Source organism: Armigeres subalbatus, chromosome 2, assembly GCF_024139115.2.
Source record: "Armigeres subalbatus isolate Guangzhou_Male chromosome 2, GZ_Asu_2, whole genome shotgun sequence".
NCBI classification, from domain to species: domain Eukaryota; kingdom Metazoa; phylum Arthropoda; class Insecta; order Diptera; family Culicidae; genus Armigeres; species Armigeres subalbatus.
Genome location: NC_085140.1, coordinates 458,502,696 through 458,514,251, shown reverse-complemented (window position 1 = coordinate 458,514,251; position 11,556 = coordinate 458,502,696). Strand labels below are relative to the sequence as shown.

Here is an 11,556-nt window from a genome sequence, read left to right as displayed (position 1 = left end):
AATAATCAGGTACTGCACAACTTTCATATTCGTCATACTGTAAAAGATTATATGGATATGCTCTGATCCTGTGTAGACATGGACATCCATAACCTCTATTAGGTACCCGAGGATATGTTGTTCATTTCCGGGCTTCTGCACTTGCTACCACAACCTCAGTTCTACGACTGACGAAATGCGTATGATGTGGGATGTGACAGCTGGCCATCATAGCTTAGACTTTAGATTAAGGTTTAGATTTATTCACTAAGCTCAAGAAATTAGAAACGTTTCGTCCATTGGCATTCGTTTGAAATTGGGGATAACTTCTATATCATTTACAGATGTGCAACATCTACTTTCATGAAATGGAAGAGTATCTTGCTTCCTGCGTAATCTCTTCGCGGGAAGCTTATTGATATGAAACCCAGACTAAAACACGCCCAAAGAAGAACAAGAGTATTATTTTTGCTACAATGGTGTAACTAATCTATAGGACTGTCACTCTCACTTAGGGTTAGCAATGAGCATGTTTTCTTGCTTGCTGTAAATCATAGACGTTCTCTGATAGTTCAAATATATGTTTTTTTTCATAATGCTTGTTTACTATTACTGTCATCGTTAGATTTGACAGATGGTGTACACGCTACGTTGCTAAAATCAGCAATTGGGCTTTTAATCAAACTCGATTGACATCGACATAAAGTCGCTTTGGTTACTTCGTTAATTTCTGCAGATAAATTCAATTTAATCTATGTGAGACACCCCTTGCGATTGGACCAATTTTCAAGAAATATTATCGAACTAAAATGTATTTCCACCAGTATCTCCATGTATGAAGGGCAACTCAACAATTTAATTTTTTTTCAAAAATGGAAACTGAACCATTGCGTTCTATTCGACAATCAATGATACAGATTCTAACAAAATCGAATCGTGTGAATGTGATATAATTTGAACTGGATTTTGGATGAATTAATGCATTACCAATCCATGTTTTATTGCCTTTCTCGTATACTAAGTATACGGTAAAGGCTATATGATCGCTCCAAAAACAAACTTTTTATAGAAGGCCCGGAGACCCATAGTGTTATATACCAATCGACTCAGTTCGACGAATTGAGGTGATGTCTGTGTGTGTGTGTGTGTGTGTGTGTGTGTGTGTGTGTGTGTGTGTGTGTGTGTGTGTGTGTGTGTGTATGTGTGTGTGTGTGTGTGTGCGCAAAACTACTCAAAAAATGTCACTCATTTTTCGGCACTTATCCTTAACTGATTTGCTCGCAACAAGTTGCATTCGACGCAGAATCCTGTCCCATTGTTTCGTATTTGAAATTGGCCAGATCGGAATATGGGATCGAAAGTTATGTCCAAAATATAAATTCATACGAAAAAATCGCGTAAAAAATGTTACTCATTTTTCGATTTACTCGCAACAAGTTGCATTCGACGCAGAATACTCTCCCGATGTTTCCTATCGAAAATTGGCCTGATCGGACTATGGGCTCAAGAGTAATAACCAAAATACTATTTTTTAATGCACGAGAAAGGCACCATCACCGCTAGGTGAATTAATCAGGGTTTTTTTTATGAAAAAATCACTATTATTTTTCAGGCACTTTTCCTCAACCGATTTGCTCGCATTAAATTACATTCGACGCAGAATGTCTCATTTTTTCCTATTGAAAATTAGACAGATCGGACTATGGGCTTAGAAGTTATGGTCAAATTACTATTTATTGTGAAAAAGAGTGTAAAAAAGTCTAGTTCGCTATTTTAGCACTTAGACTTCATCTATTCCCCAAGCAACACAAGTTGAACAAATCTGGTTGTAGTAACCATGGTCATATATAAGTTACTGTGATTGATGTGCAATATGTGTGCCTCATCAGGTCGCTCGCAACAGATTGCATTCGACGCAGAATCTTGTCCCATTGTTTCCTATAGAAACTTGCAGAGGCGCTTCGTCTATAGGTTCTACCTGTTTGTTGGTCGTACCAACTGGAGGGTCGTCTTCCGAAATAATGAACCGTCACGATGATTCAAGGTTGGTTAAAATTTCCTTTAATTTTACAATAGTTAGCGTTTATAATGTGGGTGTAATATATTCGCTTACGTTTAGTGCCTCCAACTATTGTTACTACCGCAACTTCGATTAGCCAAGCCTCGTTCCAGACTAGGTCGTTATTTCTACATTATAATTGGTTGAATTATTTAGGATAAGTTTTCACTAGTTCATTTACACGTTAGGAAATTGATCTATACCATTTAGGCTTTTAGAAATAATACGATAATAAATTGCCACAAACTATCGGCTAATGTATGGTATATGATGATCTAAATTAGATAAGAAGATAAACGTTTAGGTATCTAAAGCAATGCAAATTCAGAGTATAATTACACCTTGATATTTAAGCACTATAAATGTAATGGTAAATAGTAAATAGTAAATTCAACAGTTTAACTTTTCAGCCTTTACAAATTATTTACTTTTAAATCATTTGTCTACACATGAGTTCACGTTTCATGAATCAGCATTTTCCCTTCTGTTTCTTCTGTCATCTCTGGTCAGACGTCGTGTGTCATATCAATCGATCTGCATGTCAAATGTAACGATGTCGATATGACCATTCTACTGCGAGGGTAGGTGCGAACGTCCGAGGACGAAACACTCCCTGCTGGTATGCGAACCAGATCTTCAAGTTCGCTTACACAACATCGCGCCGAACATCCAACACCGCTAACTTAACAGTCGGTCGCTCGTAAACTCCATGAACAGTTTGAACGGTTGCCTTGCGAGTTTGCCCTCCACTAGTTACCACTCCGATTACCCGTCCCTTGGGCCAACAGTTTCTGGGATGCTCATGATCCACGATGACTACGATGTCACCCTCCTCAAGAGGTTTCGCCTTCTTGTGCCACTTCGTACGTCGTGTTATGTCGGGTAGGTAGTCCCGAATCCAGCGCTTCCAGAAGAGATTCGCCAGCCATTGGGATGTCGGATGTCCTCGTCGCAATGCCGCAGTGTCCGCGTCCACGAACGTCAACGGTTTTGAACCATCCGAGGAGCCCAAAAGAAAGTGGTTGGGCGTTAGGGCTGGTGCTGCTTCGTCATCGATTGGCACGTGAGTAAGAGGGCGCGTGTTAAGTATACCTTCTACTTCCGTTAGGGCATTCCTCAGTTCCTCGTCAGTTGGGCGCCGTGCGTGCAAGACTTCGGCCAGGTTCCGTTTGACCGACTGTACGAGTCGCTCCCAACTTCCTCCCATGTGGGGCGACGCAGGTGGGTTGAACTGCCACGATGTAGACGACGTAATGAACTCCCGCATCAGCTGATTCCGATCAACTTTTTGGTAGAGCTCCTGTAGCGTTCGGTTGGCACCTACAAAGTTTGTGCCCCTATCGCTATAGAAACTAACTGGCGTACCTCTTCGCGCGATGAAGTTCCTCAACGCCATTATGCAGGAACTTGTCGTTAAGGAATGAGCTACCTCGATGTGGACGGCTCTTATTGTCAAACATGTCAGTAGAACCCCCCACCTTTTCTCGACCCTTCGACCCACAATTACTTCTATTGGACCAAAATAATCGACCCCCACATGTGCGAACGGCCTCGTGTGTGCGGATAGTCTGGCCACTGGAAGATCGGCCATCTCCGGCGGTTGAGGGACAGCGTCGCGATGTTTGCACCACTGGCAGTTTCTACGGATCGTGGCAAGTGTTTGTCTCAAGCGAAAAATGCTATACTTTTGGCGAACCTCGTTGACTGCGATGTCATAGTTTCGATGGAGGTACTTTTCGTGATAGTGTGCCAAGAGTAGCGATGTTACTGGATGCTTAGGTGGTAGAATAACAGGATTCTTCGCGTCGCTGTGGAGATACGCACACACGCCGGTTCTACCCTTCATCCGCAATACTCCTGAGTCGTCCACAAATGGGCTCAGCTTGTAGAGCGGACTCGCCTTTGGAATTTGTTTTCCCCTTTCTTCTTTAGCCACCAACACTGCAACCTCGTCATGGTATATGTCACGTTGCGCTTGCCGATAATGGTGTGCTTCCGCACTGCGAAGCTCTTCCCGCATGAGTGGTCCAGCAATTAAGGGAACTTTCCTACAGCTCCGTTGAATGTTCGTGCAGAAACGAAGCACGTATCCGGTCACTATCAACAGTCGTCGCCAACTCGAAAACCTGCTAACATCGATTACCGATTCGGAAACACTGATGTGGAACAATACGCTGGGTCTCATCTCTTCCTCGGTAGAGATCTTTACTGGAAGGCTGGGCCACTTCTCTGTTGCTTGCATCAGGAACTCTGGACCCTTGAACCACCTGCTCTCCGACGATAGGTCAGGTCGATCTCGTCATCTGGTCCCATCATCAGCGACATTAGATCGAGTCGGAACCCATCTCCAATCGTGGATGTCCGTAGATTCCAATATTTCGCTGATTCTTGATCCGACGAAAGCACTGTATCGCTTGTGGTCGGCACGCAGCCAACAGAGCACATTTCGAGAGTCTGTCCAAAATGTACGCTTACAAATGTTCATCGTCAGGCTTCGTGTTACATTGGCAGCCAATCGACACCCCAGAACTGCGGCTTGCAGCTCTAACCGTGGGATTGAGGTGTATTTCATCGGTGATACTCGAGTCTTAGCCGCAACCAGAGAACATTCCAGCTGGTCACCTTTCGTAAATCGCAGAAACACAACGGCTGACATAGCACTTTCGCTGGCATCAACGAAGACGTGCATATCTACTGCAGCCTCTTCTATCGACAATACAACTTGCCGGTAACACCTTGGGATCCGAAGTTTCTCCAATTCCGGGAGAAGACGAATCCACGTACGCCACCTCTCGAACAGATTTTCAGGGATAGGTTCATCCCAATCAATCCCAGTACGCCACACCTCCTGAAGCAGGATTTTCAGTAGAACCAAATAGTGATCTATCAGCCCTACAGGATCGTAGATGGTCATCAGTGTCCTAAGGATCTCCCGTTTGGTGGGACAACGACTTCCATCGAGAAGCGCTGAATCAAATCTCGTCCATCCGATCTTGTACTTGAACACATCATCCTGCGTATCCCACCACATACCGAGGATTTTCTGGCTAGCTAACTCGGAAGTTATATTCAAATCCTTCTCTGTTGACTGCTCTGCATTCATTTTCGACAGCACCAGCGATGAGTTGGAGACCCAGTTGCGGATTTCAAATCCACCCTGCATGTGGATATAACGTACCGATTGAGATAGCTTGACGATTTCTTCCTCCGTTTCGGCGCTCAAAACCATGTCGTCCACATAGTGTCGTTTCTTGATCACCGCTACTGCTTCCGGATATTCGTCTACGTATCTGTCTGCGTTGCTGTTCTTCACGAACTGGGCTATAGCAGGAGAACAGCTCGCCCCAAAGGTCATTACCTGCATGACATAAGTCCTAGGCTCACCATGTTCCACGATACTGCGCCACAGAAACCGCTGACAGTGCTGATCTTCCGGAACTATCCGTACCTGGTGGAACATCTCCCGAATGTCAGCACACACGCCTACTCGATGCTCACGAAACTGATACAGAATGCCAACTAACGACGTCAACTGATCGGGACCAGTAAGGAGTGCCGAATTCAGTGATGTTCCGTAAGCTGTGGCGGCGGCATCCCAAACGATACGTACCTTTCCAGGTTTATTCGGGTTGTAAACCGGGAAAATCGGTAGATACCACACTCGTTCACGCTTCTCCGACAGTTCTTCTGGTGTTAGTTCGCGAATGTAGTTTTTCGAAATGTATTCCACGATTTTCTCGTTCAAAACGTTCGCCAGTTCCGTATCCTTCGCCATGCGTTTCTCCAGGCATTTCCACCGACGGATTGCGACTGCCTTGTTATCCGGTAGCCGAATTCTATCAGAGCGCCATAAAGACCAGTTTCGTACCGCTCTCCATTGAAGTGTGTCCGAGATTCCAACAAAAACATTGCTCGCTCGTCATCCTTAGATAGTCGTTCGAGCTGGTTGGGCTTGACTACCAGACTGTCGATAGCAAAGTAGTCTTTGACCGTCTGGTTTAAGTGCGTCATGCTTTCTTCGCTACACGTACAAATGTGATAGGTGTGACTAGTACTCGAGGAATTTTTCGTGGCCCAGCCACCGTACACCGACCATCCGAGATTGGTTTTTACAGCAATTGGGTCGCCAATCTTGCCCTCACGACTTTTCCGCACCAGCATAACATTAGCGTGCCTCAATCCAATAAGTATCCGTGGACGAACGTTCGTGTATGATTCCACAGGAAGTCCCTGCAGGTATCGATGCTGTTTAGTGAGTTGAGTCATATCCAAAGACTGGAAGGGTAATTGCAGCTCTTCCACCGTTCTCACATCTTGCAGTAACAGCCGCTTTCCTCCTCTTCCGGCGACCACAAGCTCGACACTCTGTGAATCGGATTCGTAGCGATGAGTACCACCCGTCCATTTCAGGCAGAGCGGATGAATGGTTCCGGACAGCCTCAGCTCCTCAGCTAGTTGCTGGTCGATGAGCGTAAGTTCGGATCCATCGTCCAGGAAAGCGTGACATTTTAGCTGTATTCCGTTTCCAAACAATGTCACTGGCAAGTAGCGAAGCGAGCCCGTGCCGGTTTGATGTGTATTGACGTTGCGTTCCTCGTTCTGCCTCGAAGGGCCGCTCCTATTGGCACCGCTTGGTGGCGTTTGTGCTAGTAAGTCCTTGTGAAGCAAGACGTGATGCTTGAAGGTGCATCCGTTCTTCCCACACTTCCAGAATTGCAGCCACCTTTATGCTGCCGAAGACATTTGCGGCACAAGTTGAATCCACGTACTGTTGCCCACCTTGCTTCGTACGACAGCTCAAGACATCGCTTGCCTTTTCCAAGATATTTGCAATCTTCTTTGCCCGCGGGCCATGCTTTGTTTCCTCCGCTCCATCCGGTCACCGTCGCTCTTTCTTGGGATGGGTATACAGTATGAGTCCTATCCTTGGAATGAACTTCTGCGTGAGTGTTCACATACTTCGCCGTTCGGTTTGCTTTTATCTCCAGATTCTTGCCTCCGCGGCACTGAGGCGCGAAAACAACGGTAACATCTTCCGCCAAGCTGTATATCCACTGGCTGAACGTGTACAACTTTACCTCTGGCAAGTTTCTCTTGTACCGCGCCCAATCCAGCTTTATTTTGAGGGGCAGTTTCTGGACAAATTCTTTTAGGAGCGTGGCATCACACATATACTCCTTTCCACCTGCAAGCTTTTACAGTGGCACAGAGATTCTGGACCTCCAGAGCATAATCGACCAGCTTGTCCATCGCATCTGGCTTGATAGTCGGCATCGATATAATCTTCTCCTTCAGGTATTCAATTATCGTTTCCGGTCTACCGAAGCGTAGTTTCAGTGCACTGATTGCTCTGCCTACCGTTTCAGGCCGCATCAAGAAACTACGAACAGCGTTAAATGCATCTCCCTTCAAACAGTTCCTCAAACGGATCATGTTCTCCGCTTCCGTGTACCCACACATAGCCGTTGTATCTTCATACGTGGACAAGAACATTGGCCATTCCTCCGGATTACCGCTGAACTTGGGCAGCTCACGAGGTACAACCTGTCGTGCTGCAATCTCATCCTACGAGAGTCTTTTGCTGCTTCTCAGGGAGTGTTGCCGGCCTGTAACTGGTCGACTACTACTACATATTTCAACTTTCTTGGCTGTTTCACTCTTCGCTCTTTGGTGTCTTCGCCCTGCTCGTTCGTCATAGGGTTGTGCTTCTTCTTCACTGCCATCACAATTGGTTCCACCGAAGGATGAAAGTTCTTCTTCACCCTTTGTCCTGGTACCAGACGTTTCTTCTTCGCTTGAGTCTTCTATGCTGGTTTCCTTGTATGACGAACGCTTATCTTTCACTTTGGTTTCGCTGCGATGGTTCAACCACTGTTCCACCTTGTGATGACCATTATGCTGATCAATGACTGATTCACCACTGCCTTCCAAATCGGCCATCTCCTTTAGAACAGCGAACTTCTTTTCAGCTAGTTCCCGCTTGCGCCGCATCTCTTCTTGCATCAGTGTCTCTTCAGCCTCGATCTGTTGAAGTTCCACATCCAAACGCGCCTTGACTGATTTCCGTGATGCTGCTGATATTGATGAACCAGCCTTGCTCACCCTTGCTTTCGTCGCTACCTGTGCATCATCTCCGCTTCGTCTAGTATCTGCAACTGCATCCTCGCCATTCGCCGCCGTATCACAAACATCATGTTTCCGCCCCGTCGTTGGAATCACTTTCTTCGAACCCTTTGTAGCTGTTGCTCGAGTTGTCCTCTTCCGTAACGTCACCGCCAATTTCTGTGTGGAGGTTTTCCTTCTGGATTTCGTTGCCTTGGTTGCTTTCGCAGTAGCGCATTCCAAGCAGATCCAACTGCAGCCCTGAATATCCTCTGAAACTCCCACGCACACGAAATGGTGCCACACATCACATGTATCGCACTGCACCATTTGGTCGTCGTCCGGTTTATCGCACAACTCACAACTACCTCGAGCCACCGGTGTGGTCTCACACGCCGCGTTGGGGGGATTTAACGAATTGGGGGTCGAGCTCGCGAAAATAGCGCCTTTGGGTCATTACTTAGGGGTTGTCTAGACGGGTCTTTAGGGGGTTCTTTATTGCCTGACTTTGAATTGGAAGGAGATGTTTGCCGCTTACCTGAGGTACATTTGGCTCTGCTGTTAGCATCCATACCTGGTTCCGACATAGCCTGCCGCGGTAAACGAAATTTTAATATGTTGGTCGTACCAACTGGAGGGTCGTCTTCCGAAATAATGAACCGTCACGATGATTCAAGGTTGGTTAAAATTTCCTTTAATTTTACAATAGTTAGCGTTTATAATGTGGGTGTAATATATTCGCTTACGTTTAGTGCCTCCAACTATTGTTACTACCGCAACTTCGATTAGCCAAGCCTCGTTCCAGACTAGGTCGTTATTTCTACATTATAATTGATTGAATTATTTAGGATAAGTTTTCACTAGTTCATTTACACGTTAGGAATTTGATCTCTTACCATTTAGGCTTTTAGAAATAATACGATAATAAATTGCCACAAACTATCGGCTAATGTATGGTATATGATGATCTAAATTAGATAAGAAGATAAACGTTTAGGTATCTAAAGCAATGCAAATTCAGAGTATAATTACACCTTGATATTTAAGCACTATAAATGTAATGGTAAATAGTAAATAGTAAATTCAACAGTTTAACTTTTCAGCCTTTACAAATTATTTACTTTTAAATCATTTGTCTACACATGAGTTCACGTTTCATGAATCAGCATTTTTCCTTCTGCCTCTTCTGTCATCTCTGATACAGACGTCGTGTGTCATATCTATCGATCTGCATGTCAAATGTAACGATATCGATAAGAGCATTGGATTGCGATGGTAGGTGCGTACGTCCGAGGACGTCACACTGTTCATGGAACAGGTAACCATTTTTAGTTCAGAAGTAGGAAATTAATTTCTTGGCAATTAATTATTAGGACAAATAATTTACTCAGTAGAATTATTTAAACAAAGTTCCACGTAATATTTCTAATGACGGTTTAACATCTAACGAAACAAAATATTGCGTAGGCAGATCAAGTCAACGCCACATGCTTGGCGTACAGTCAAATTGCAGCTAAATATGTGTTTCTCCGACACACCACACCAGATCACATAGAAAGCTTTTCCCAGTTGTACGATTTATAATGAAGAACCAACAGCAGCGCTGCCAGAAGTAAAATTTAATGTTTTGCGCCATGACAAATGGTTTGAAATGATTTCCTCCTTGGTATACTGGTATACTCACTCGTTCTCCGCGCCTAGAGAACCAGCGTGAGCGTTGCCAGCTTTCTCCGTTTCTTCACATCATCCTCTTTCACATGCGAAGCAAGCACGTTTAGATGCAAGATCTGCTATGCTGCGCAGGAGTCCAACCCGTTCGACGCGCTGCAAGAACAATCAACGACGCGACGTACTTTCGGTTAGACTCGGTCGAAGTGTCGGGCTGTGCTTTGCCGAAAGGCGCGCGCACGCTTTCGTTCTCATATCATACTCCGATGATTGGGAACAGTTTGTTTTTCTTTTTCTCCTGATGAATACCCGGATAAAAAATATGATTAGAATATTATAAATTTTACTGTTACATCACCATGTAAAACATAGAAATTACCATTGAATGTAATGGAATTTTAACAACTAAATCACATCAGAGACAATTGTTTTCCACGATTAAATGAATGGTAAATGGGACTTTTACAATAAAAAAGGGGGGTTGTTATGTATCTTTACAATAAAAAAATCGAAAAATTTTCATACAAAATTCAGAGCAAAACAATTGATTTAACGGTTCTTCAATGGGATGATTTCGAAGGTCAAAACAATAGAAAACAATGTGTTTCAAATGTTTTTTCTCACATTTTTTTATTGTTTTACAGTAGAAAAACAATGGGATTTTAAATAAATTAAACTTCAATCTCGACTTCAATATTACAATAAAAGTACAACTCAATTTAATGATGTACAATTTATTCTATTGGTACTATTTCAATTTAGTTTTAAATTTTATTTGTAATCAGTTAATTTAAATTTTGTTTCATTTTTAATATATTTTTAAGATAATTCTACTTCAGTTTTAATTAAACTCAATTCAGCTTTAATTTAATTTCAATTTGATTTTAGTTCAATTTGTGTTCGAATTAAAATTAAAATAATTAGTGGTATTTTTAAGTGCGTTAACTGCTATTCAGACCGGGATTCATAAACGTAGATTTCAGTCGCCGATGATGCAACCGGCTATACTCACTGAAGCCGCTGTAACTGATGCTGCTCGCATTTTTTTTCCTGTGGAAGACGTAAATTATAAAATCATGTCAGGTTTCTTACAAAAAGTATAAGCCGAGAAAAAAACAAAAGTTACCTGTTTTTTATTGTATCCCGTTGGTGATATAGCTCGATGATCGTCGCCAAACAATATTGAATCATCAGTGATGGTGGCATGCAGCAATGTTTTATCATTAATTCAATTTCTGAAAAGGAACAAGGATACATGTTAATAAAAAATCTGCGAACTGCTTCGGCGGTGTAAATTAAGGGACCCCTTCCTGAAGGTCTTTCACGTAAAAAACAATAATGTTACTAGGCACATACATTCCAAAACTTATACTTTTCATTAACTTATTAATGTTATTGCTTTTTGGTATGGGATCATTCATCAGATAATGAATTAGTGTATTGATATTTTCGAATAGGTTGTTGCTTATAAGGTTTTAATTTATAAGTTTTTTTCTTTTCGTGTTGAAAGATTTATCCCACATCAAAATGATCCGGTATCATGATGATAACACTAATATAGATACCTTGATAGATACTCACCACGGTACAGCGGGAAATGATCGGCCGTTGCTTGCTCGCAGAATCAGTATTGTCGGCGTAGCATCAACTTAGAATTCGGAAGTCGGGACTTCCGAACCGAACTTTCTTCCGAAATTTTATCTGTCAAACTAATTGATGTGTTGTTTAGCGCACTACTTCCGAAGTTG

The 11,556-nt window shown here is 43.3% G+C and overlaps 3 protein-coding genes across 3 annotated transcripts; all 3 read right to left on the bottom strand.

Moving 5' to 3' along the window:
- Positions 1 to 2,684: 2,684 nt before the first annotated feature.
- Positions 2,685 to 4,280, bottom strand: LOC134210507 (uncharacterized). The gene has a single exon (XM_062686548.1). It carries the CDS (start codon positions 4,278 to 4,280, stop codon positions 2,685 to 2,687), a length of 1,596 nt encoding a protein of 531 aa, XP_062542532.1.
- A 57-nt stretch (positions 4,281 to 4,337) lies between these two features.
- On the bottom strand, positions 4,338 to 7,498 carry LOC134210506 (uncharacterized). The gene is made up of 4 exons (XM_062686547.1): positions 7,238 to 7,498; positions 6,808 to 7,173; positions 5,940 to 6,694; positions 4,338 to 5,874 (listed from the first exon to the last, which is right to left on the bottom strand). Exons 1-4 carry the CDS (start codon positions 7,496 to 7,498, stop codon positions 4,338 to 4,340), a joined length of 2,919 nt encoding a protein of 972 aa, XP_062542531.1.
- A 105-nt stretch (positions 7,499 to 7,603) lies between these two features.
- LOC134210505 (uncharacterized) lies at positions 7,604 to 8,727 on the bottom strand. Its single transcript, XM_062686546.1, has 2 exons — positions 8,679 to 8,727; positions 7,604 to 8,586 (listed from the first exon to the last, which is right to left on the bottom strand). Exons 1-2 carry the CDS (start codon positions 8,725 to 8,727, stop codon positions 7,604 to 7,606), a joined length of 1,032 nt encoding a protein of 343 aa, XP_062542530.1.
- Positions 8,728 to 11,556: the final 2,829 nt, after the last annotated feature.

What these genes read in the sequence shown, in the direction of transcription:
- LOC134210507 (XM_062686548.1), bottom strand. Translation starts at nt 4,280, where the DNA reads ATGCAAGCAACAGAGAAGTGGCCCAGCCTTCCAGTAAAGATCTCTACC.
- LOC134210506 (XM_062686547.1), bottom strand. Translation starts at nt 7,498, where the DNA reads ATGTGTGGGTACACGGAAGCGGAGAACATGATCCGTTTGAGGAACTGT. An exon ending in TCCAGAATCTCTGTGCCACT is followed by an intron (nt 7,174 to 7,237) that starts GTAAAAGCTTGC and finishes GAATTTGTCCAG; the next exon opens with AAACTGCCCCTCAAAATAAA. An exon ending in ACGAAGCAAGGTGGGCAACA is followed by an intron (nt 6,695 to 6,807) that starts GTACGTGGATTC and finishes TTGCTTCACAAG; the next exon opens with GACTTACTAGCACAAACGCC.
- LOC134210505 (XM_062686546.1), bottom strand. Translation starts at nt 8,727, where the DNA reads ATGTCGGAACCAGGTATGGATGCTAACAGCAGAGCCAAATGTACCTCA. An exon ending in CAGAGCCAAATGTACCTCAG is followed by an intron (nt 8,587 to 8,678) that starts GTAAGCGGCAAA and finishes AATGACCCAAAG; the next exon opens with GCGCTATTTTCGCGAGCTCG.